Source organism: Oncorhynchus mykiss, chromosome 27 (genome assembly GCF_057628025.1).
Source record: "Oncorhynchus mykiss isolate SJ-2025 chromosome 27, ASM5762802v1, whole genome shotgun sequence".
Taxonomy (NCBI): domain Eukaryota; kingdom Metazoa; phylum Chordata; class Actinopteri; order Salmoniformes; family Salmonidae; genus Oncorhynchus; species Oncorhynchus mykiss.
In genome coordinates, this window is record NC_143048.1 from 28,614,945 (window position 1) to 28,639,777 (window position 24,833).

At 43.4% G+C, this 24,833-nt stretch overlaps 1 protein-coding gene and 1 long non-coding RNA gene across 8 annotated transcripts in view; one reads left to right on the forward strand and one right to left on the reverse strand.

Moving 5' to 3' along the window:
- The window catches only part of LOC110507887 (CUE domain-containing protein 1), a 51,916-nt gene that overhangs the window by 17,142 nt on the left and 9,941 nt on the right, over nt 1-24,833 (reverse strand). For 5 of the 7 annotated variants that reach the window (XM_021588276.3, XM_021588278.3, XM_021588280.3 and 2 more), the window contains one exon: nt 2,684-3,376. The exons of 1 other annotated variant lie outside the window; for it this stretch is intronic. In XM_021588276.3, the coding sequence (XP_021443951.2) occupies nt 2,684-3,001 (318 nt within the window). In that variant the 5' untranslated portion in view covers nt 3,002-3,376. Of the gene's footprint in view, nt 1-2,683; nt 3,377-6,576; nt 6,967-24,833 lie in introns of those variants that run through there. One more of the 7 variants, XM_021588277.3, reaches the window with a different exon arrangement.
- LOC149971291 (uncharacterized) lies at nt 23,904-24,177 on the forward strand. The gene is made up of 2 exons (XR_016492479.1): nt 23,904-23,995; nt 24,028-24,177. It is a non-coding gene; the product is annotated as an uncharacterized LOC149971291 (long non-coding RNA).

Genomic DNA, 24,833 nt, shown 5'->3' on the forward strand with positions numbered 1-24,833 from the left:
AAGGGTATGACAGTATGATATGGTACAGAAAGGGTATGACAGTATGGTACGGCACAGAAAGGGTATGACAGTATGGTACGGCACAGAAAGGGTATGACAGTATGGTACGGCACAGAAAGGGTATGACAGTATGGTACATAAAGGGTATGACAGTATGGTACAAACAGGGTATGACAGTATGGTATTGTACAAACAGGGTATGACAGTATGATATGGTATACACAGTATTTTATGGTACATACATGGTATGACAGTATGGTACAGAAAGGGTATGATGGTATGGTACAGTATGGTGTGGTACAGAAAGGTACAGGAAGGATATGGCAGTATGGTATAGACAGTATGGTATGGTACAGACAATATGGTACATAAAGGGTATGACAGTATGGTATGGTACAGAGAGGGTATGACAGTATGGTATAGTATGGTACAGAAAGGGTATGACAGTATGGTATGGTACAGTATGGTTCAGACAGTATGGTACAGAAAGGGTTTGACAGTATGGTATGGTACAAACAGGGTATGACAGTATGGTACATAAAGGGTATGACAGTATGGTAGAGACAATATGGTACATAAATGGTATGACAGTATGGTACAGTACAGACAGTATGTTACAGAAATATATGACAGTATGGTACAGTACAGACAGTATGGTATGGTATGGTACAGAAAGAGTATGACAGTATGGTAGAGACAGTACGGTACATAAATGGTATGACAGTATGGTATGGTACAGACAGTATGGTACAGAAAGGTATGAGTATGGTACAGTACAGACAGTATGGTACAGAAAGGGTATGGTACAGACAGGGTATGACAGTATAGTATGGTACAGACAGGGTATGACGGTATGGTACAGTATGGTATGGTACAGAAAGGGTATGACAATATGGTACACAGTATGGTACAGAAAGGGTATGATATTATGAAAATGTGGATCCCGTCCAACCTTACTCTTTTCCTGGTGATTTTACAGTATTTTACGTCCAACATGATAACAATGCAGTGCATAGCATCCGTCTTACGTGCTCCTGGACAATTCTGCTATTTCATGTGTTTTTTAAGCTGATCTTAACTTTTTTTGTACAAAAGGTCTCTACCATCAATTCCTATGAAAGAAAACTTTGGAACATCAGAACAGCAATCACTAACCTCAAGTTGGACAAACATTTCTATGTTCTGCTTACTCCGGACCAGACCCTAATCCCCGGGACTCGAAAGGAAGCTGTGGCGAAAGAGAGGCAGGCGAGCCAGAACCCTGACGTGACTAGGTCGGCGAGCAAATAGACAACTACTGCTCTCTATTCAACTGGCAAACATGCAACACTGGAGAACAAACTGGGTGAGATCTGTTAGAGACTATCCTATTAACAGGACCTGAAAAACTGTAAAATCCCTACATTTCCGAGAGTTGTGGCTGAATGAGGACATGAATACACATCTTTCTGGCTTTTCTATGCATCATCAAGACAGGACTGCAAACTCGGGTAAGACGAAGGGATGATGAGTGTGTCGCTTTGTTAACAACAGCTGGTGGGTGAGCTCTAATGTTAAGGAAGTCTCAAGGTTTGCTTGGCTGAGTTAGAATACCTGCTAAACTGCAGACCATACTATTTACCAAAAGTGTTCTCATCCATATTTTTCGTAGCTGTCTATTTACCACCACAAACCAATGCTGGCATAAAGACCTCACTCAACGAGCTGCATTGAGCCATAAGCAAACAAGAAAATGCACATTGAGGCAGCATTTCTCATAGCCAGTGATTTTACTGCAGGGAAACTTACATCCGTTTAACAATTTTTACCAGCATGTCACCTGTGCAACTAGAGGTAACAAAACTCTAGATCATCTTAATTCCACAAACAGAAATGCATACAAGGCCCTTCTTTGCCCTCCCTTTGGCAAATCAGACCATAACACTATCCTTCTGCTTCCTAGCAAAAACTCAAACAGGAAGTGCCAGTGACTCGTTCAATATGGAAGTGGTCCGATGAAGCGGATTCTATGCTACAGGACTGTTTTGCTAGCACAGATTGGAATATGTTCCGGGATTCATCAGATAACATTGATGAGTTTACCACATCAGTCACCGACTTCATTAATAAGTGCATTGACGACCTTGTCCCCACAGTGGCCGTACGTACACACCCCAACTAGAAGCTATGGATTACAGTCAACATCCGCACTGAGTTAAAGGCTAGAGCTGTCGCTTTCAAGGAGCGTGACACTAACCTGGACATATAAGAAATCCCGCTACGACCTCCGACAAGTATTCAAAACAGGCAAAGCATCAATACAGGACTTAGATCGAATCTTACTATGCTGGCTCTGATGCGCGACTGATGTTTCAGGGCTTGCAAACTATCTTAGATTACACCGGAAAACCCAGCCACGAGCTTCCCAGCGATATGAGCCTAACAGACAAGGTAAATGTCTTCTGCGCTCGCTTCGAGGCAAGCAACATTGAGCCATGCATAAGAACACCAGCTGTTCTGGACGACTGTGTGATCTCGCTCTCTGTAGCCGATGTGAGGAAGACCTTTAAACAGGATGCATACTCGGAGCATGTGCTGACCAGCTGGCAAGGATCTTCACTATGGCGTCTCAAGATGGACAAACAGTACTATTGCCATTTTTATTTTTTAAGTGAAGAGAGTCAGTGACCCTGCACTGACTGACCTCTGGTGGGATGCTGTCATCGGAGTCAGAGCTGTCATCTGATCCCTCTCCGTCGATACTCATCTGGAGGAGCTGGTCGATGGTGGCGTCCACCGCCCCGTTGTTGGAACGCAGGACGCACTCGATGACCTCGTAATCCATGGTGGGGAACATGATCTTGAAGTCCTCCATGGCCTGGTTGAACTCCAGGCGCCGGACTTGTCGGTTAGGCCGGCTGTTGTTGAGATCTCCTGGGGTGGAACCACCACTGCCTCCCCCTCCTCCTCCACCCCCCCTGGAGCCTCCATTACTGCTGCTGCGCCTGAACAGGCTGGTCATCTTGCTGCCCTGACTGGTGCTACCACCTAGGGGTTAGGAGGGCACCTAGATACTCACCTCGCACCCTTAATCCTCTACCTTTCTTGCCTTTCTTTCTTTCTCTCCCTTTATCACTACGCTCCCGTCTGATTGTGTTTCTCCTGACTCACAGTCTCATCATACCACCACATGGATGGCAGTCCTCTGAATGGAGTGGAAGAATCAAATGCTCTTTCTTTTTCTCTTCCTCAGCTTGTTATTCAGCTGCATCCAGCACGGCTGGCTGTAGAGAAGGGGGTCTTTGGTTTGTGTCCACTCCTCAGTCCCGTCACCAGTTTCAGGTCCGGGGAGCGCCAAATTGGGGGACCTGCATCTCTGGTCTAAAACAGTCAGCACCTAAGAGGGAGATAAGGAGGGCGGGGGGGAGGGGTGAACGGGTTAGCAAAGCTACCATGTTTCTGTAATACGCACAGTTAATTGCTCCTTTAATTAACAGGCACCTAGGCTCTACACAGAAGCAGTCACCTAGGCTCTACTGAGAAGAAATCACCTAGGCTCCAATCCCAATAAAACACCTAGGCTCAATACAACTACGGGCTAAAAGGCTACAGCCCCAGAGCCATTGAAATAGAATAGGGAAAACTGACATGGTTCCACAAGATTTGACATGGCCTTGTCCAATAGGGTGTCTCATGGAGAAAGATGGACTGCGTCCCCACTCCGCCTTTCTGCTCAACCTTGCCAGGCATTACCATGGCAACCCAGACAACGTCTGTAGACTAAACAGTTGGCATTTGAATGAAAAGGTGAAACTTTACATGGCCAGCACTGTAGGAGAATATCATATTTTGAATCACGTTATACGCCTATAATCCGACTCACCAACAAGGCTAGGATATACAGTTGCAGTCTCACTTTCCAGTTTCTAAAACAAAGCCTGTTTCTTTCTCCCAGGGCCAAATAAGAGCCATAGAGGAACAAACGTTCTGCCAACTAGGACTGAAGGAGGAACCCAAACATTGGCCTACACACAGCCAGTCCAGAGAAAGTAGGATGGATGGCCAAGCTGCTGCTAACAGAGGCCATGAATTTGTGTGCCAAGCAGGGGGGGGGGGGGGGGGGGGTTGCACCACACACAAATCTATACAACGAGCACAAACTGGTGCCCAGCTTAACCCCCAGTTTACTTTGGACTATATCAGGCCATGGCAGATTAGTCTAATGGACATCTATGAGACCAACTAGACCGCTGACTGACTGACTGAGATGCTACTGGAACGGCTGGGTATGGACATGGAGGGAGTGACAGCTGCAGCTGAAAATCAACCAGAACCAGTCAGCCACCACAAGCGCTCGAGAGCAGTAAAAAAAAAAAACATGCAGCAAGAGCAAAGAAAGGTACCATTGGTCAATGAGGATTATCCACATGAAGATCTGTGATGCATTTAGCATGGGCTTGCTTAGCTGTCCCTTTTTTTCTCTCTGACACAATTGAAGGACCTTGCGAGAATTAAGCCTGATAGAGACAGAGGGTCAATGTGTCTGGATGACCTTGGACTACTCAACTGATGGACTGGTTTTTTATAACCAGCAAACAATACATGGATATAAGTGAATGGATTTTTACTGGGGATTCACTTGACATTGACACAAACAGATATTCCTTTCATGGCATTCAAACCATTGTGAAATTCTTTCCATTTAACCATTAATCCACCACTAAAGCGAAGGCGGACAGTTTTTCAAAAACCACAGAAATGTGTCAGATGAATATCAAGGGAAACTCCAAGCAGTCCGTTTCGAAATGTTTTGAGCTTAGACCCATTCTAAACCAATGGCTTGAAAATGAAGTATCATGTAACATACTAGTCTGTGACCTATTGACCTTCCGACTGGACATCTACCAGCTCTCATGTCATGCTTGATGGAGCTTACAAAAATGCCCCATTCCACAACTGTTAGCCTGGTGTAAGCCTACATTCAGTTGCAGACCTTCTGTCAGATTCTCAGAGGCTAGGCAGGGATTTCAAATTAATTTTTCCCCGGGGGCTGCCTACGACCTTCAACGAGGTCTGTAGGGCCGCACTGAAAACTGGTTATATTTTCTTGCCATCAACATCAGCAAAAAATTTGCAAACAAATTGTCCTCTATCATTTTTGCTCCCTAACTGTCAAGCTTTCATTTAGGTAATTATTAGCAAGCTGGACACATGTTTAAAACCCTTTGGCTAAGGGTAATGTCAAATTCTGAACCTTTGAGTTGTTATGGGAACTCACACCTAGGCTACACGTTAACATGGGTTCTCAGTAACCAAACATCTGGTTGTTGCCTGGAGTCGAACTTGATACATACACTCCATGGCCAAAAGTATGTGGGCACCCCTTCAAATTAGTGGATTCAGCAAGTTCAGCCACACCCGTTGCTGACAGGGTATAAAATTGAGCACACAGCCATGCAATCTCCATAGACAACCATTGACAGTAGAATGGCCCCGTACTGAAGAGCTCAGTGACTTTCAATGTGGAACTGTCATAGATGCCACCTATCCAACAAGTCAGGTCATAACATTTCTGCCCTGCTAGAGCTGCCCTGGTCAACGTTAAGCTCACAGAACGGGACCACCGAGTGCTGAAGCATGTAGCCCGTAAAAATTGTCTGTCCTCGGTTCAGCTCATAAAAATCGCCTGTCCTCTGTTGCAACACTCAATACCAAGTTCCAAACTGACTCTGGAAGCAAAGTCAGCACAAGAACTGTTCGTCTAGAGTTTCATGAAATGGCTATCCATGGCCAAGCAGCCGTACACAAGACTAAGATCACTATGCACAATGTCAAGCATTGGCTGGAGTGGTGTAAAGCTCACCGCCATTGGACTCTGGGGCAGTGGAAACGCATTCTCTGGAGTGATGAATCACGCTTCACCATCTGGCATTCCGACGGCCGAATGTGGGTTTGGCGGATGCCAGGAGAACGCTACCTGCCCCAATGCATAGTGCCAACTGTAAAGTTTGGTGGAGAAGGAATAATGGTCTGGGGCTGTTTTTCATGGTTCGGGCTATGCCCCTTTGTTCCAGTGAAGGGAAATCTTAACTCTACAGCTTACAATGACATTTTAGACGATTCTGTGCTTCCAACTTTGTGGCAACCGTTTGGGGAAGGCCCTTTCCTGTTTCAGTATGACAATGCCCCCATGTACAAAGCGAGATCCATACAGAAATGGTTTGTTGAGATCGGTGTGGAAGAACTTGACTGGGCTGCACAGAGCCCTAACCTCAACCCCATAGAACACCTTTGGGATGAATTGGAATGCCAACCGCGAGCCAGGACTAATCGCCCAACATCAGTGCCCGACCTCACTAATACGCTTGTGGCTGAATGGAAGCAAGTCGCCGCAGCAATGATCCAACAACTAGTGGAAAGCATTCCCAGGAGAGGTGGTGGTTGTTATAGAAGCAAAGGGGGGACTAACTCCATATTAATGCCCGTGATTTTGGAATGAGATGTTCAACGAGCAGCCATGTAGTGTATTTACATTGCTAGTTATAAAAGTTTATGCTACGTAGAGTAAACACTAGAATAGGAAACAAGATCCTTTACCTTCAGGTTACCTCTCCACAGCTGAAACAGAGAGCAGAGTTGCAGTGACAGTTTAGTTCACAGAATCCCTGACAAGTGCCAGAATCCCTGACTAGGACTATAGCTAGGAGTCATCTCTGGGTCCAAGTACCTGGATTTTCCTCATCCTGGTTTCCATTACAAGAAAGAGGCCAAGGGGGAAGAGGAAAAAAACAGAATTCCAAAAATGTAAGGGTCCTCTGAGAAGAACTGGAGTGTCCTTTCGATGCTCTGGTTAATAGCTATCACTACTCTCCCCCTCGCCCTCCCTCCCTCCCTCTTCTCTGTCCCTGTAGTGCTGGGAAGAGAAATCCCTGGCTACGATGGGGGAACAATGCATCCAGTGCCAGCCCAACCCACATGGTAGTGCCAGGCCCCGTCCAGCAGCACAGACAGAGTCCGTCACTTCTCCCACTTCGCTCTCTTTTACATGGAGACTGGCTCTGATGTAAACAGGGTCATCTCGCCTTGGCACTGATGATAGTGTGTGCGTGTGAGACTGAGACAGCGGGGTCTTCTCACGGTTGTGGAAACTTAGCTGTAAAGTGGATTATCCCAAGGAAGGCACCTAATCTCAAAAGGCATTGTTCAAGAGGACTATTGAAACCAGTGCTGCACATGACTGTTTCACCTGATGTCCTATGCATCCTCTCTGCAGTAGACAGTCAGAGGGAAGGCAGGCCATTTCCATGTAAAAGGACTGTTACATTCCCCAGCAAGAAAACCAAAAAATGTTGCTCATACAGAAAGGGGAACTAACAAAGAGTCACTGACAACAACCCAACAAAACAGGTGGGTTTTAGGAGGGGGTTCTGAAAGACACTCATGGGAGTGTCCACTGAGAGTTGACTAGCAACAACAACTGGAAACTAAAAAGACACCCACCATGACTGCCCAGTACATTTGATCAAGAAGAGGCAAACAAAAGAAACACCCACACCAAACTTGAAGACAGGAAGCAAACCAAAAAGGTGGAGCAAAACAAAAATCTGGGAAATCAGACAAAGGAATGTTTTTCTAGAAATCAAATAGGGAGAGTCAACTAAAGGTGTTGACCCTCTACTTATCTCAAGACAACTGGAGCACTAAGCCAGCCACTCTTAAATAGCACCTGGGCCACCACGGGTAAAACACCTTCCCACCAAGGAGATGGCAACCAGCACAGATGTAACACATACTGACCAACGAGGTGACACAAATTGGTGTGTCCTACGTGCTAACAAGCTATACTTGCTAAAGTCCAAGCTCAAAACATAAATGGTAAATCCAAAGTCTGTAACAGGATCCATGAGCACCTACGTCAAGTTTATAGGAGCCAGGGGTCGGAACCGGTTCAGGGAACAGAACCAAAAAACAGAAAATGATTCAATAAACAGAATCAGAAAGGAAAGGAAAGCGATCTATACCGTTCTGGAAGATAACCTTTATTTGAAGAGCATGGGAACCGGTTCATAACGTTATTTTATGTTCCAGGCATTTTTTTCTTGTCCCACAAAAATGGCAACAAAGTGCATATGCAAAGCCCTCATCTGTCACTCAGAAACGTATTGCAGCGTCTGCCTGCCAGCTGAAAATCTTTGGCAGTGTGTGTGTGCGTGGTTGTGTAAACTTCCTAGGTAGCCCATAGTTGTTTCTACCATGTTACCCTCTGTAGCTTGTGTGGTCTGGTCTGTTGAGGTCACATTGGAACATACAGAGTACGTGCTGCTGAAAGGGTGAGTTACCTTCCCGCTGGCAGCTTGGGACACTGGGATCCCCAGGCAAGGACGTCACTGGCCAGCCAGGAAACAGGATATCAGACAATATGATAAAGTGCTTTATGATAGAACACCCTGTCATGTCTTCACATTATCATGCCAGAAACATCATAATTCTTCCTTATGACTACTAAATGCTCGGATACAATCAGGGATGACTACAAAGGATCAATCCCCCAACTTTCCAGTAAAGAATGCTGATAATATTATAAATTATGCATCTGATCCATCTCCGGGCTATAAAAATACATGTAGAATAACTGTCAGCATTATGGGACCAGAATCACCCCCTACTTGTAAACACTTCCCTATCGTAAATACATATTATAGCTTCCTTCTTTTGGGCTCAACATCCCTATTTTTGTACCAGCAGCCCAAGATGATGGAAAACTGCATATTTTTTTTCAGAAGGTTGATTATGTATATCAAGGCCTAAGCGTGCGCCTCTCAGCAAAGAACCCAGGCCCAGCCATAGACTCCTCTCTCCTTCACACACAGACCTCTTCACATCAACAAGACCATATTCATCTGCACCTAAGAACCTGCTATATTTAGCAGGGAATCCATTGTTCTTTGTCCTCCTGGGCCTGTATGTGTGGCTGTCTCCCAACACACAGTGAACAAAAAGGAAACAGCAGCGCAGCCCTGGTCATTGTGCTAGAGCAGGTAAAAATTTAAAATACACGACCCTTCGATAGAGTACTAAGAAGTCCCCATCTGATGGATTACACTCATCTAAAGTAACTATGTGGAGCAACACTCTGAATGACTAAATGCAGCCAGTCATTCACTTTGATGCTGGAGCCCTTTAAACTAGCCTACATTAACACAGTTAAGCAGAAAATGGAGGAGGGGATGATCATGAATTAATCTGGTTTCAATATGTAGGAACACGATGACAACAGAAAAATACATTAAAAAATTACAGAATTAATCTCCTCTCTAAATTGCCTATCTATGTAGTGGAGAACCGTCTCATTACTCCAGGGTTGCAGTCTTCTCAGATGGTAGGCTCCATCTCCCAATGAGATTACGTGTCCCAGGCTTGTATGTCCCCCATGACAACCAGACCCCTGCATTCCATCTGGGGCCATCCTACTGTAGGTGGGACATCCTGTGTTGACCACTGCTGCTAGACTATCACATTATTTAGGGCCAGAAAGCTCCATTTATACATCTCTAACTTACGGGAGAAAATATAATTTCAGCTATGATAAATCCACACTCAATAAGTGGCAGTAAAACACCACAATGAAAATCATCTCTGTAGTCCTTTACTAAATCTCCCACAGAAATGGTAAGACTGTCTGTGTCAATACTCTATAGGCCTACATCTTCACAGACACGTGACTGAAAGTCCTTTGAATCTTGGCTAGTCTAACTACAGTCTTTCCCCTCCATCTATGCTCTGCCATTCATTCTCCCAACAAGACCAGCTAGTTCACAGTCCTGCCCTGTGCCTTTCACATGTGTTCAACAGCCATTTGAAGAGAGTGAGGCCCACTTTTCTTCAGAGGGGCAGGCAGACAAAGGCAGAGATGGCAATCCCCCTCCCCCACTCTCAAGGCCCAACAATAACAACAATAAACTCACCCTTATTAGCTCTCAGGATGCAACGGCTGTTATGCCAGCCATCTGCATGAGAGACAGAGATCCACGACACCCACTTAGACTACAGCTAGTGCCAGACCCAGCTAGTGCCAGACCCAGCTCCAGGAAGACATGCCTAAAATTGATACAGAGCCCGAAAAACACAAAGATAGATTGGTCCTACTACTGTTCAAAAGTACAAAAATATCCTGAAATGTAGCCGTACATATCAACCAACTGTCGCTTTACACAAGATATGAGCCCTACTACTGCATGTGTTTCCAAAATGCCGCCTTAATTTGCACCTACCAAACACGCACAGATCAGCGTGACAGGATTCTTACATTTCTGTCGAATTTGTGACACTACGCAATGAGCATAACCAAGCCGCCACTCCCCCAGGTGCGCAATATTTTCATAAAAGCAAATTATTGGGCACAATGACATCACTTTTACAGTAGCCCATCATACAATGACTGTGTAATGCAAATGGATGAAAGAGGGAAAGTTTGCCTACTTGTTTTAGTAGGTTACACACAGTATTGGTCATACATACAAAATGGAGGTCAAACGGAAATGCAGCAATATACACATGTAATGTTGAAAAGAAGCCCCAAGAAGACTGGTAGCCCAAGATATGCACATTAAAACAGCACACACCGTAATCATTGATTCAGAACCATGGACAGAACGAGTCAGCATAATGAAAAGATAATGTTAGATGCTCCGTCAATTTTAGAGCACAACAACTAATGGCCGTTGTCCCTATACCTGGCAAATAATGCCAAGCTCTATATCTATCAAAAGCAATTAGATCCGCAAAAGCAAGAAATTACATTAAGAATCACAGATAAATCTAAAAGATGCATTGAAGTAAAAAGCAAAATGCCTAAACTATGCATTACATTTAAAAATCAGCTAAACAACCAGTGAGGGAAAACCAATAAATGTATAATTCTGTCATGGCGACCAGGGCCATAAAGGTAGTAGCTTACTATTTAGACGAGTTGCAGCCTCCTCCTCATGAGAAGTTCGATTCCATTCTCCTTCCTGCCGAAATGTACTTGTTAGGTTGCTCTCAAATGCCAGCTGGACAATCTGGGCTTTTCGTTGATGTAACATGCTGCATCTGTCTTCACTGCTATACGTTCTTCAGAGTGAAGGAATTTTTCGAATATTTCCCAATCTTTTCGCACAAATCCATGTTTCCGTGCCAACAGCACTGTCGGCATTGCTGACAAAGACCTGCCGTATCTTTGAAGAACACTGAGCGAAGTCCATTTGTTGTTGCTAGCTGTGGTTCGAATTCACTTTGCAAGAACCAATAAACTCTGCTTCCCCTGGTTAAGTTTTGTTTATATCCAACATGTCGTCAGGTACTAGTGGCTGGGGTAACGGAGGTGCAGGTGCTTGTTGTGATGTTACCCTCGTACTGTTGGTGGTAGGCCCTGGCTCCGTCTAGATCTTGTTGGTCAACAGGCAGCGTGGACTGCTAGGATCCTCAACCTCGGTGGTTAGGCCAGTGGGCAGCTATGTGAGCTCGGCATCGCACTCGACATGGTGGTCCTCTGTTGCTCTTGGCAGTGCCCAGACATTTTTGGATATCCATGTTGATTAACCAGCTATAATTATTCAGCTCGCCACTACCAACACTTAACGAAGCTAGTAGCTACTAGCTAGCCTATTATTAGCTGTAGCTGTCTGGAAAAGTGAGTAACTTTTTCCCTCTGAGAAAAAAAACCCTTCATTTTTAACGACAAAATATGACATTATTACATCCCCGCCTCCTCAGATCATGAGCGCACACCCAGCATAGCCTCTGTCCCGGTCTGCGCTACTGTCAGGCCTGACAATGTTCTCTACATTGGCAAAACCGTAATTCATATATCATTTGTTATGTTCATGAGGGAACAAAACGGTGTGTGGGGGGCACAAATTCTATCGGGGAGAGGGGGGGTCCATGCCCAGCTTTGCCATCCCTTAGAGCCGGCTCTGGCTAGGGTTGTGATGGTCATGGAATTTTGGATGACGGTTAACGGTCAGCCGAATGACCGAGGTCACTATAAAAAACACTTTTTCTCCTCTCCTCCACTCCTGCTGCTGCAGGAAGGGGGGGTGTTGCCTAAGCAACCAAAGATGTGTTTGTTACAACACATTGCTTGCTTCAACAAGGAGCAACAAAGTTTCATCACCTTGTAGAGTCCATGTAACAGCAGAAAAAACTCATCCACACGAATGCCTGGCGGTTCCGTCTTCAGTAAGCTTGTAAGTTTGTCCCACAAAAAGTAAAAAAGGTTATAATGGGTAGTTTTATTTCCATGACAGTCTTCACCCAGAACCAGCGGTTAGGCTACACAGTTATACATTAATAGCGCCAGCCCTAGCTACAGCCATGTGAGAGGGCAAAAGCTGCACAGAGGCACACATACATTGCTATTTTGAGAATGTAAAAACATACACATGGCATGCACACATTAGTTTCTCTTTACTGTGTCTAAGGTAAAACAAGTGTTCTCAGATTGTGCACATGATGTGAATTAAAAAAGGGATCATATTCTGCCTGCGGGCCAAGCACGACAGCCAGATGCTGCAGCTCTTAAAAACAACATTTTGAAAAGCAGGCCTTGAATCCAGTGCTTGGGGCAGTAGCGTCATCACCAACTCACTCACTAAAGCTGCTTATAAAGAAGCAGAAGATCAATGGTATACAATAATGTACTAATAAGAGTGAAGTCTGATTCAAATTATTAATTGATCGTTCAAAACATCTGTAGATATTAAAGAAGCACGAGGACCACAGGGAATACATCCAAGTACCAAGTAAAACAATATGGTGGCCCTCACTCTCAAATCCGTCCAAGTCTACGTTTAGTTTGTGTATTAACTTAGCCTCACACAATGAACTCAGTGGCGCCAAGCCCAATGGCCCCCAGACTTCCAATAGGGGTGATTCCATGGGACAGGGAGTGGACTCTGTGCCCCTCTGCAAACAAGACCTCTTCCCATCTCATCTTGTTTTCACAGCTGACAAAGGAGTCCAAAAGCAACCAAAAAGGGTCTATTTCAACAGAGCCTGACCCAGACATTATCCCTATCCCCATTAGCACAACAGAGCATCGTGTAGCATTTACAATAGGTGCATCCGGCCATGGCCTGACTGTACTGAAGACTAATCCATAAACATAACATTTATTCAGTCATGTGGCTTAGAAGTACAAGTTCCAGGCCTTTCAGTGTAATCATATTTTCACTGTGATCTGTTATGCACACCATCCCTGCATTCATCTATTTACCTGGCTATTAGGTTTGTAGCATTATTATTTTTCAATAACTCTTATATGGCATAGTAGTCTAAATCAAATCTCATCCATCCCTTAAAAGGGTAAAAGCTACAAGTCATTGCATGTGATGCAATCAATAAAAAAAAATATATAAGGCCTGTTATCTAATACCTAATAACATTTTTTGGAAACAATTGGCCACCATTGATTTGGTGAGGCTTTGGTGCCACAGTGAGAGGGCCTCAATCACTGTAAAGAAATAGGAAACAGGAAGTTGTCAGATGAGATAACGCTTCCACAACAGAAGCAGAAGACAGATACGCCTTTAGCGAGGAGGGGGCGAAATGCTGTCGAGAGAAAGGTCATTGCTTAACACTGAGACAATCACCTGGGGTCTTGATATGGGATCAAATCAAATGTTATTGGTCGCGTATTGCTTATGTTTTTAGCTCTAGCTCTAATAGTACAGTAATACCTAACAATACACACAAATCCCCGACATAAAAAAAGAAGGAAATATCAGAACGAGCCATGTCAAAGTGCAGAATATAAATATGTATGTATATAATGGTGTGTATAGACAGTATGGACAGTATGCCACAGACATTCAGTCAATACATTATTGAGTAAGACATTCACAAGAGACTTCTAGACACGTTGTCCCGTTTGCCAAAATTTCACTCATGCACACCATAACACATAACTCTAAATTCCGTAGAAGTATCAGAGTTAATTTAACAGGATTCTAAAGATTTTTTTGTCGTTTTGTCATTATTCAGAGGACCTAAAAAGAGGCTTCCGGAATAAAAAAGGAAATGTTCCATTCAACAACGCCGCATAATTTGCACATTGCTCCTGCAGCCCTGGCCAACCACAACATCTTGGCGACAGGATGACAGAAGTGATAGTGAAGAGGAGCCAAGACCAAGTGATAGCGAGGTGGTGTGTAATAAATCACACAGTCTGACATGTCTGGCTCCAACTGCCTCCTCCAAATCAGAAGCACAATGGCTTTCAGCAGTCACAGTAAGCAGTGGGACCTGAGAAATATGGAGTTTTAATGGACAAGGAGGAACCAGAATGGCAAATGTCTTTGAAGACACATTTATTTTGAATGAAGTGCAGCTCCTGTGGAGTTGAACCCCTATCAGGCCCCAGTTCTCTTTCCCAACTCTTGCCTTTGGCATACACTGCTGATCCATAATTTACATACCACATACACACGTTCCATTAACATGTCAAGTGATAGGCCAGAGTGTAGGCCTAGGCCACTTAGAGGGTACAATAACAACATTCTAATATAACTTCAACTTCATTTTTACGTGTATTGTTAGTCACAGTTGAAGTCGGAAGTTTACATACACTTTAGCCAAGTACATTTAAACTCAGTTTTTCACAATTCCTGACATTTAATCAGAGTAAAAATTCCATGTCTTAGGTCAGTTAGGATCACCACTTGATTTTAAGAATGTGAAATGTCAGAATAATAGTAGAGAGAATGATTTATTTCAGCTTTTATTTATTTCATCACATTCCCAGTGGTTCAGAAGTTTACATACACTCAATTAGTATTTGGTAGCGTTGCCTTTAAATTGTTTACCTTACAGCCAAACAGTTCTATTTTTGTTTCATCAGACCAGAGAACATTTCTCCAAAAAGTGCGATCTTTGTTCCCATGTGCAGTTGCAAACCGTAGTTTTGCTTTTTTGATGGCGGTTTTGGAGCAGTGGCTTCTTCCTTGCTGAGTGGCCTTTCCGGTTATGTCGATATAGGACTAGATATTTTTGTACCCGTTTCCTCCAGCATCTTCACAAGGTCCTTTGTTGTTGTTCTATGATTGATTTGCACTTTTCGCATCAAAGTACGTTCATCTCTAGGAGACAGAACACGTCTCCTTCCTGAGTGGTATGACGGGTGCGTGGTCCCATGGTGTTTATACTTGCGTACTATTGTTTGTACAGATGAACGTGGTACCTTCAGGCGTTTGGAAATTGCTCCCAAGGATGAACCAGACTTGTGGAGGTCTACAATATTTTTTTCTGAGTTCTTGGCTGATTTCTTTTGATATTCCCATGATGTCAAGCAAAGAGGCACTGAGTTAGAAGGTAGGCCTTGAAATACATCCACAGGTACAGCTCCAATTGACTCAAATGATGTCAATTAGCCCATCAGAAGCTTCTAAAGCCATTACATAATTTTCTAGAATTTTCCAAACTGTATAAAAGGCACAGTCAACTTAGTGTATGTAAAGTTCTGACCCACTGGAAATGTGATACAGTGAATTCTAAGTGAAATAATCTGTCTGTAAACAATTGTTGGAAATATTACTTGTGTCATGCACAAAGTAGATGTCCTAACTGATTGCCAAAACTATAGTTTGTTAACAAGAAATTTGTGGAGTGGTTGAAAACCGAGTTTTAATGACTCCAACCTAAGTGTATGTAAACTTCCGACTTCAACTGTTGTTAGGAATTTTATGAATAAAGACTAATCAATATATACATTTAAATAGAACTATAACTAATTAAACTCTACCCTGTTTTATTATATCTGATTAATAATGTTAGTTCATAAGGAAGAGATTATGTAGCATGAACAAGGAGTAATTAAACACCATTCCAACTAGGTTGTAGAGGAATGTGTTGTGTGTGTTTGAAGTAAGCAAAGGGGATCATTAACCTATGTTTGAACCCACTCAGCTATAACTCTGTGGCGATTAAATAAGACGGCGAGAGCCTCTCCAGGTTTTCCGTATCTGGAACTGTCTGCTAAGTAATGATAGATAATGGTGAGACCTCAGAAGTTAATCTTGATATAGTGTGTGTGTGTCAGGAGTGTGCGCTAGTGGTTTGGAATAAATATTTGAACCTGCTTTGTCTAGGTCGAGAGGAGATTCATTTTATAACCTATGACGTCATATTTTATATATAAACTGTTGTACATGGTTCTATGGGCAGCGCGCTCCGAGAATACAGTGCCTTGCGAAAGTATTCGGCCCCCTTGAACTTTGCGACCTTTTGCCACATTTCAAGCTTCAAACATAAAGATATAAAACTGTATTTTTTTGTGAAGAATCAACAACAAGTGGGACACAGTCATGAAGTGGAACAACATTTATTGGATATTTCAAACTTTTTTAACAAATCAAAAACTGAAAGATTGGGCGTGCAAAATGATTCAGCCCCTTTACTTTCAGTGCAGCAAACTCTCTCCAGAAGTTCAGTGAGGATCTCTGAATGATCCAATGTTGACCTAAATGACTAATGATGATAAATACAATCCACTTGTGTGTAATCAAGTCTCCGTATAAATGCACCTGCACTGTGATAGTCTCAGAGGTCTGTTAAAAGCGCAGAGAGCATCATGAAGAACAAGGAACACACCAGGCAAGTCCGAGATACTGTTGTGAAGAAGTTTAAAGCCGGATTTGGATACACAAAGATTTCCCAAGCTTTAAACATCCCAAGGAGCACTGTGCAAGCGATAATATTGAAATGGAAGGAGTATCAGACCACTGCAAATCTACCAAGACCTGGCCGTCCCTCTAAACTTTCAGCTCATACAAGGAGAAGACTGATCAGAGATGCAGCCAAGAGGCCCATGATCACTCTGGATGAACTGCAGAGATCTACAGCTGAGGTGGGAGACTGTCCATAGGACAACAATCAGTCGTATATTGCACAAATCTGGCCTTTATGGAAGAGTGGCAAGAAGAAAGCCATTTCTTAAAGATAACCATAAAAAGTGTTGTTTAAAGTTTGCCACAAGCCACCTGGGAGACACACCAAACATGTGGAAGAAGGTGCTCTGGTCAGATGAAACCAAAATTGAACTTTTTGGCAACAATGCAAAACGTTATGTTTGGCGTAAAAGCAACACAGCTCATCACCCTGAACACACCATCCCCACTGTCAAACATGGTGGTGGCAGCATCATGGTTTGGGCCTGCTTTTCTTCAGCAGGGACAGGGAAGATGGTTTAAATTGATGGGAAATTGGATGGAGCCAAATACAGGACCATTCTGGAAGAAACCCTGATGGAGTCTGCAAAAGACCTGAGACTGGGACGGAGATTTGTCTTCCAACAAGACAATGATCCAAGACATAAAGCAAAATCTACAATGGAATGGTTCAATAATAAACATATCCAGGTGTTAGAATGGCCAAGTCAAAGTCCAGACCTGAATCCAATCGAGAATCTGTGGAAAGAACTGAAAACTGCTGTTCACAAATGCTCTCCATCCAACCTCACTGAGCTCGAGCTGTTTTGCAAGGAGGAATGGGAAAAAATGTCAGTCTCTCGATGTGCAAAACTGATAGAGACATACCCCAAGCGACTTACAGCTGTAGTCGCAGCAAAAGGTGGCGCTACAAAGTATTAACTTAAGGGGGCTGAATAATTTTGCACGCCCAATTTTTCAGTTTTTGATTTGTTAAAAAAGTTTGAAATATCCAATAAATGTCGTTCCACTTCATGATTGTGTCCCACCTGTTGTTGATTCTTCACAAAAAAATTACAGTTTTATATCTTTATGTTTGAAGCCTGAAATGTGGCAAAAGGTCGCAAAGTTCAAGGGGGCCGAATACTTTCGCAAGGCACTGTATAGTAATGGCGCCGGAGGGGATGCCTGCCATTTTACGGGCTTCTAACCAACAGTGCTATTTTGTTAATTTTTCTGCATTGTTTGGAACTCATTTTGCACATAATGTTGCTGCTACCGTCTCTTGTAACCGAAAAAGAGTTGATGGACATCAGAACATCAGAACAGCGGACATACTCACCTCGAACTGGACAAAGATTTTTTATTTAATGAGTACTGTTTTGTATTTATTATGGATCCCCATGTAGCGGGGTGCGTAATTGGCGGCAGAGAAGTCAGGCGCAAGAGAGCAGAACTGGGTAATAACTGGAGATCTATTAAGCAAAACAAACGGCATCCAGAACAACAAGATAAATAGGCACAAAAATAACCTGTTGTGCGCTCACGGGAACGTGCACAAGCACTACAATAAACAATCCCACACAAAGACATGGGGGGAACAGAGGGTTAAATACACAACAAGAAAATAAGGGAATTGAAACCAGGTGTGTGGAAAAACAAGACAAAACAAATGTAAAATGAAAAGTGGATTGACGATGGCTAGAAGACCGGCGACGCCGAGCGCCGCCCAAACAAGGAGAGGACCCACTTCAGCGGAAGTCGTGACACCCCATTAGCTGCTGCAAAGCAGCAGCTACTCTTCCTGGGGTCCAGCAAAATTAAGGCAGTTCATACAATTTTAAAACATTACAATACATTCACAGATTTCACAACACACTATCTACATTATTAAATCATGTGTATGGATTGTGCATGTTAGTGTGTGTGTGTGTGTGTGTGTGTGTGTGTGTGTGTGTGTGTGTGTGTGTGTGTCTGTGCCAATGTTTGTGTTGCTTCACAGTCCCAGCTGTTCCATAAGGAGTTTTTTTTTAATCTAATTTTACTGCTTGCGTCAGTTACTTGATTTGGAATAGTTCCAAGTGGTCATGGCTCTATGTCGTACTGTGTGCCTCCCATAGTCTGTTCTGGACTCGGGGACTGTGAAGAGACCTCTTGTGGCATGTCTTGTGGAGTATGCATGGGTGTCAGAGCTATGTGCCAGTAGTTTAAACAGACAGCTCGGTGCATTCAACATGTCAATACCTCTCATAAATAAAAGTAGTGATGAAGTCAATCTCCTCCACTTTCAGCCTGGAGAGATTGACATGAATATTATTATTATTAGTTCTCTGTGTACATCCAAGGGCTAGCCGTGCTGCCCTGTTCTGAGCCAATTGCAATTTTCCTATGTCCTTTTTTTGTGGCACCTGACCATACAACTGAACAGTAGTCAAGGTGCAACAAAACTAGGGCCTGCAGGACCTGCCTTGTTGATAGTGTTGTTAAGAAGGCAGAGCATCGCTTTATTATAGACAGACTTCTCCCCATCTTAGCTACTACTGCGTCAATATTTTTGGACAATAACAGTTTACAATCTAGTGTTACTCCAAGCAATTTAGTCATCTCAGCTTGCTCAATTTCCACATTATTTATTACAATATTAAGGTGAGGTTTAGGGTTTAGTGAGTGTTTAGTTACAAATACAATGCTTTTAGTTTTAGAAATATTTAGGGCTAACTTATTCCTTGCCACCCACTCAAACTAACCGCAGCTCTTTATTGAGTGTTGCAGTCATTTCAGTCGCTGTAGTAGCTGACGTGTATAGTGTTGAGTCATCCGCATACATAGAAACTCTGGCTTTACTCAAAGTCAGTTGCATGTCGTTAGTAAAAATGTAAAAAAGGGGCCTAAACAGCTACCCTGGGAAATCCTGATTCTAACTGGATTATATTTGATAGACATCCATTAAAGAACACCCTCTGTGTTCTGTTAGACAAGTAACTCTTTATCCACATTATAGCTGGGGGTGTAAAGCCATAACACATACATTTTTCCAGCAGCAGACTATGATCAATAATGTCAAAAGCTGCACTGAAGTCTAACAAGACAGCCCTCACAATCATTTTATCATCAATTTATCTCAGCCAATCATCAGTCATTTGTGTAAGTAAGTGCTGTGCTTGTTGAGTGTCCTTCCCTATAACCATGGTAGAATACCTCATGATAAGCTATAGACCACACTATCTACCAAGAGGGTTCTCATCTATATTATTCGTAGCCATCTATTTACCACCACAAACCGATGCTGGCACAAAGACCGCACTCAAATAGCTGTGTAAGGCCATAAGCAAACAAGAAAATGCTCATCCAGAAGCGGCACTGCTAGTGGTCGGGGACTTTAATGCAGGCAAACTTAAATCCGTTTTACCTCATTTCTATCAGCATGTCACATGTGCAACCAGTGGGAAAAAAACTCTAGACCACCTTTACTCCACACACAGAGACATACAAAGCTTTCCCTCTCCCTCCATTTGGCAAATTATATCCTCCTGATTCCTGCTTACAAGCAAAAACTAAAGCAGGAAGTACCAGTGACTTGCTCAATACGGAAGTGGTCAGATGATGCGGATGCTACGCTACAGGACTGTTTTGCTAGCACACACTGGAATGTGTTCCGGGATTCCTCCAATGGCATTGAGGAGTATACCACCTCAGTCATTGGCTTCATCAGTAAGTGCATCGACAACGTTGTCCCCACAGTGACCGTACGTACATATCCCAACCAGAAGCCATGGATTACAGGCAACATCCACACTGAGCTAAAGGCTAGAGCTGCTGCTTTCAAGGAGCGGGACACTAATCCGGACGCTTATAAGAAATCCTGATAAACCCTCAGACGAACCATCAAACAAGCAAAGCATCAATACAGGACTAAGACTGAATCCTACTACTACTCTAGCGCTCGTCGGATGTGTCAGGGCTCGAAAAATATTACATACTACAAAAGGAAACCCAGCCGCGAGCTGTCCAGTGACGCGAGCCTACCAGACGAATCGAAATGCCTTTTATGCTCGCTTCGAGGCACATCTGTGTCAGTAAAAATGTTATTGGATTTTTTTTTTTAAACAACTTCGCTGTCATTTTCAACCTCTCCCTGACCGAGTCTGTAATACCTACATGTTTCAAACAGACCACCATAGTTCCTGTGCCCAAGAAAGCGAAGGTAACCTGCCTAAATGATTACCGCCCTGTAGCACTCAGGTTAGTAGCCATGAAAGGCTGGTCATGGCTCAAATCAACACCATCATGCCGAAAACCCTAGACCTACTCCAATTCGCATACCACCCCAAAAAATTCACAGACGATGCAATCTCAATCGCACTCCACTCTGCCCTTTCCCACCTGGACAAAAGGAACACCTATGTGAGAATGCTGTTCATTGACTACAGCTCAGCATTCAACATCATAGTTCCCACAAAAATCATCACTAAGCTAAGGATCCTGGGACTAAATGCCTCCCTCTCCAACTGGATCCTGGACTTCCTGACAGGCCACCCCCAGGTGATAAGGGTTGGCAACAACACCTGCCACACTGATCCTCAACACTGGGGCCCCTGAGGGGTGCATGCTTAGTCCCCCTCCTGTACTCCCTATTCACCCACAACTGTGTGGCCAAACACGACTCCAACACCATCATTAAGTTTGCTGACGGCACAACAGTGGTAGGCCACCTGACCAACGACAACGATGAGACAGCCTATAAGGAGGAGGTCAGAGACCTGGCAGTGTGGTGCCAGGACAACAACCTCTCCCTCAATGTGAGCAAGACAAAGGAGCTGATTGTGGACTACAGGAAAAGAAGGGCAGAACAGGCCCCCGTTAACATTGACGAGGCTGAAGTGGAGCGGGTCGAGAGTTTCAAGTTCCTTGGTGTCCACATCACTAACAAACTATCATGGTCCAAACACACCAAGACAGTTGTGAAGTGGACACGACAATACCTTTTCCAGGAGACTGAAAAGATTTGACATGGGTCCCCAGATCCTCAAAAAGTTCTACAACTGTACCATCGAGAGTATCCTGACCAGTTGCATCACTGCCTGGTATGGCAACTGCTCGGCATTTGACCGTAAGGCGCTACAGAGAGTTGTGCATACGACCAAGTACATCACTGGGGCCAAGCTCTCTGACATCCAGGAACAATATAGACCAAAATGCTTCTTAACAGCTTCTACCTCCAAGCTATAAGACTGCTGAACAATTAATCAAATGGCCACCCGGACTATTTAAATTAACACCCCCCCCCCCCCATTGTTTTTACACTGCTGCTATTCGCTGTTTATTATCTATGCATAGTCACTTTACAAATTACCTAGACTAACCTGTATCCACGCACATTGACTCGGTACCACCTGTATATTTTCTCGTTATTGTTATGTAATTTTCTTGTGTTACTTTGATTATTTTTATAATTTTTTTACTTTTGTTTATTTAGTAAATAATATTTTACCCTATTTCTTAAACTGCATTGTTGGTTAAGGGCTTGTAAGTTAGCATTTCACGGTAAAGTCTACACCTGTTGTATTCGGCGCATGTGACAAATAACATTTGATTTGACACTGAGTGTACAAAACATTAGTAACACCTGTTCTTTCCATGACAGACTGACCCTGTGAATCCAGGTGAATCCATTATTGAAGTAACTTGCTAAATCCACTTCAATCAGTGTAGATCAGTGGTTCCCAAACTTTTTATAGTCCCGTACCCCTTCAAACATTCAACCTCCAGCTGCGTACCCCCTCTAGCACCAGGGTCAGCGCACTCTCAAATGTTTTTGCCATCATTGTAAGCCTGCCACACACACTATATATATGATACATTTATTAAACATAAGAATGAGTGTGAGGTTTTGTCACAACCCAGCTCGTGGAAAGTGACAGAGAGCTCTTATAGGACAAGGGCACAAATAATAATATAATACAATAATTTTGCTCTTTACTTAGCCATCTTACATATAAAACCTTATTTGTTCGTAAAAAAATTGTGAATAACTCGGGTTAATGAGAAGGGTGTGCTTGAAAGGATGCACATACAGTGGGGAGAACAAGTATTTGATACACTGCCGATTTTGCAGGTTTTCCCACTTACAAAGCATGTAGAGGTCTGTAATTTTTATCATAAGTACACTTCAACTGTAAGCCGGAATCTAAAACAAAAATCCAGAAAATCACATTGTATGATTTTTAAGTAATTAATTTGCATTTTATTGCATGACATAAGTATTTGATACATCAGAAAAGCAGAACTTAATATTTGGTACAGAAACCTTTGTTTGCAATTACAGAGATCATACGTTTCCTGTAGTTCTTGACCAGGTTTGCACACACTGCAGCAGGGATTTTGGCCCACTCCTCCATACAGACCTTCTCCAGATGCTTCAAGTTTCGGGGCTGTCACTGGGCAATACGGACTTTCAGCTCCCTCCAAAGATTTTCTATTGGGTTCAGGTCTGGAGACTGGCTAGGCCACTCCAGGACCTTGAGATGCTTCTTACGGAGCTCTCCTTAGTTGCCCTGGCTGTGTGTTTCGGGTCGTTGTCATGCTAGAAGACCCAGCCACGACCCATCTTCAATGCTCTTACTGAGGGAAGGAGGTTGTTGGCCAAGATCTTGCGATACATGGACACATCCATCCTTCCCTCATCCATCCTCCCCTCAATACGGTGCAGTCGTCCTCTCCCCTTTGCAGAAAAGCATCCCCAAAGAATTATGTTTTCACCTCCATGCTTCACGGTTGGGATGGTGTTCTTGGGGTTGTACTAAGCTATATTTTTGTCTCATCAGACCACACAACATTCTCCCATTCCTCCTCTGGATCATCCAGATGATCATTGGCAAACTTCAGACGGGCCTGGACATGCGCTGGCTTGAGCAGGGGGACCATGCGTGCGCTGCAAGATTTTAATCCATGATGGCGTAGTGTGTTACTAATGGTTTTCTTTGAGACTGTGGTCCCAGCTCTCTTCAGGTCATTGACCAGGTCCTTCCGTGTAGTTCTGGGCTGATCCCTCACCTTCCTCATAATCATTGATGCCCCACGAGGTGAGATCTTGCATGGAGCCCCAGACCGAGGGTGTTTGACCGTCATCTTGAACTTCTTCCATTTTCTAATAATTGCGTCATCAGTTGTTGCCTTCTCACCAAGCTGCTTGCCTATTGTCCTGTAGCCCATCCCAGCCTTGTGCAGGTCTACAATTTTATCCCTGATGTCCTTACACAGCTCTCTGGTCTTGGCCATTGTGGAGAGGTTGGAGTCTGTTTGATTGAGTGTGTGGACAGGTGTCTTTTATACAGGTAATGAGTTCAAACAGGTGCAGTTAATACAGGTAATGAGTGGAGAACAGGAGGGCTTCTTAAAGAAAAACTAACAGGTCTGTGAGAGCCGGAATTCTTACTGGTTGGTAGGTGATCAAATACTTATGTCATGCAATAAAACGCAAATTAATTACTTAAAAATCATACAATGTGATTTTCTGGATTTTTGTTTTAGATTCCATCTCTCACAGTTGAAGTGTACTTATGATAAAAAAAATCACAGACCTCTACATGCTTTGTAAGTAGGAAAACCTGCAAAATCGGCAGTGTATCAAATACTTGTTCTCCCCACTGTAACTCTGCAATGTTGGGTTGTATTGGAGAGAGTCTCAGTCTTAAATAATTTTCCACACACAGTCTGTGCCTGTATTTAGTTTTCATGCAAGTGAGGGTCGAGAATCCACTCTCACATAGGTACGTGGTTGCAAAGGGCATCAGTGTCTTAACAGCGCGATTTTCCAAGGCAAGAAACTCTTGAGTGCAGCCCAATCCAGAAATCTGGCAGTGGCTTCTGATTCAACTCAATTTTCACAGAACAGCTTGTTGCAATTTTGATGAGGCTCTCTTGTTCAGATATCAGTAAGTGGACTGGAGGCAGGGCATGAAAAGAATAACGAATCCAGTTGTTTGTCGTCGTCCGTTTTGGGAAAGTACTTGCGTTATTGCGCACCCAGCTCACTCGGGTGCTTCGCTATATCACAATTGACATTGTCCGTAAGTTTGAGTTTATTTGCACACAAAAAAAAATCATACAATGATGAAAAGACCTGTGTGTTGTCCTTGTTAATGCAGAAAGAGAAGAGCTCCAACTTCTTAA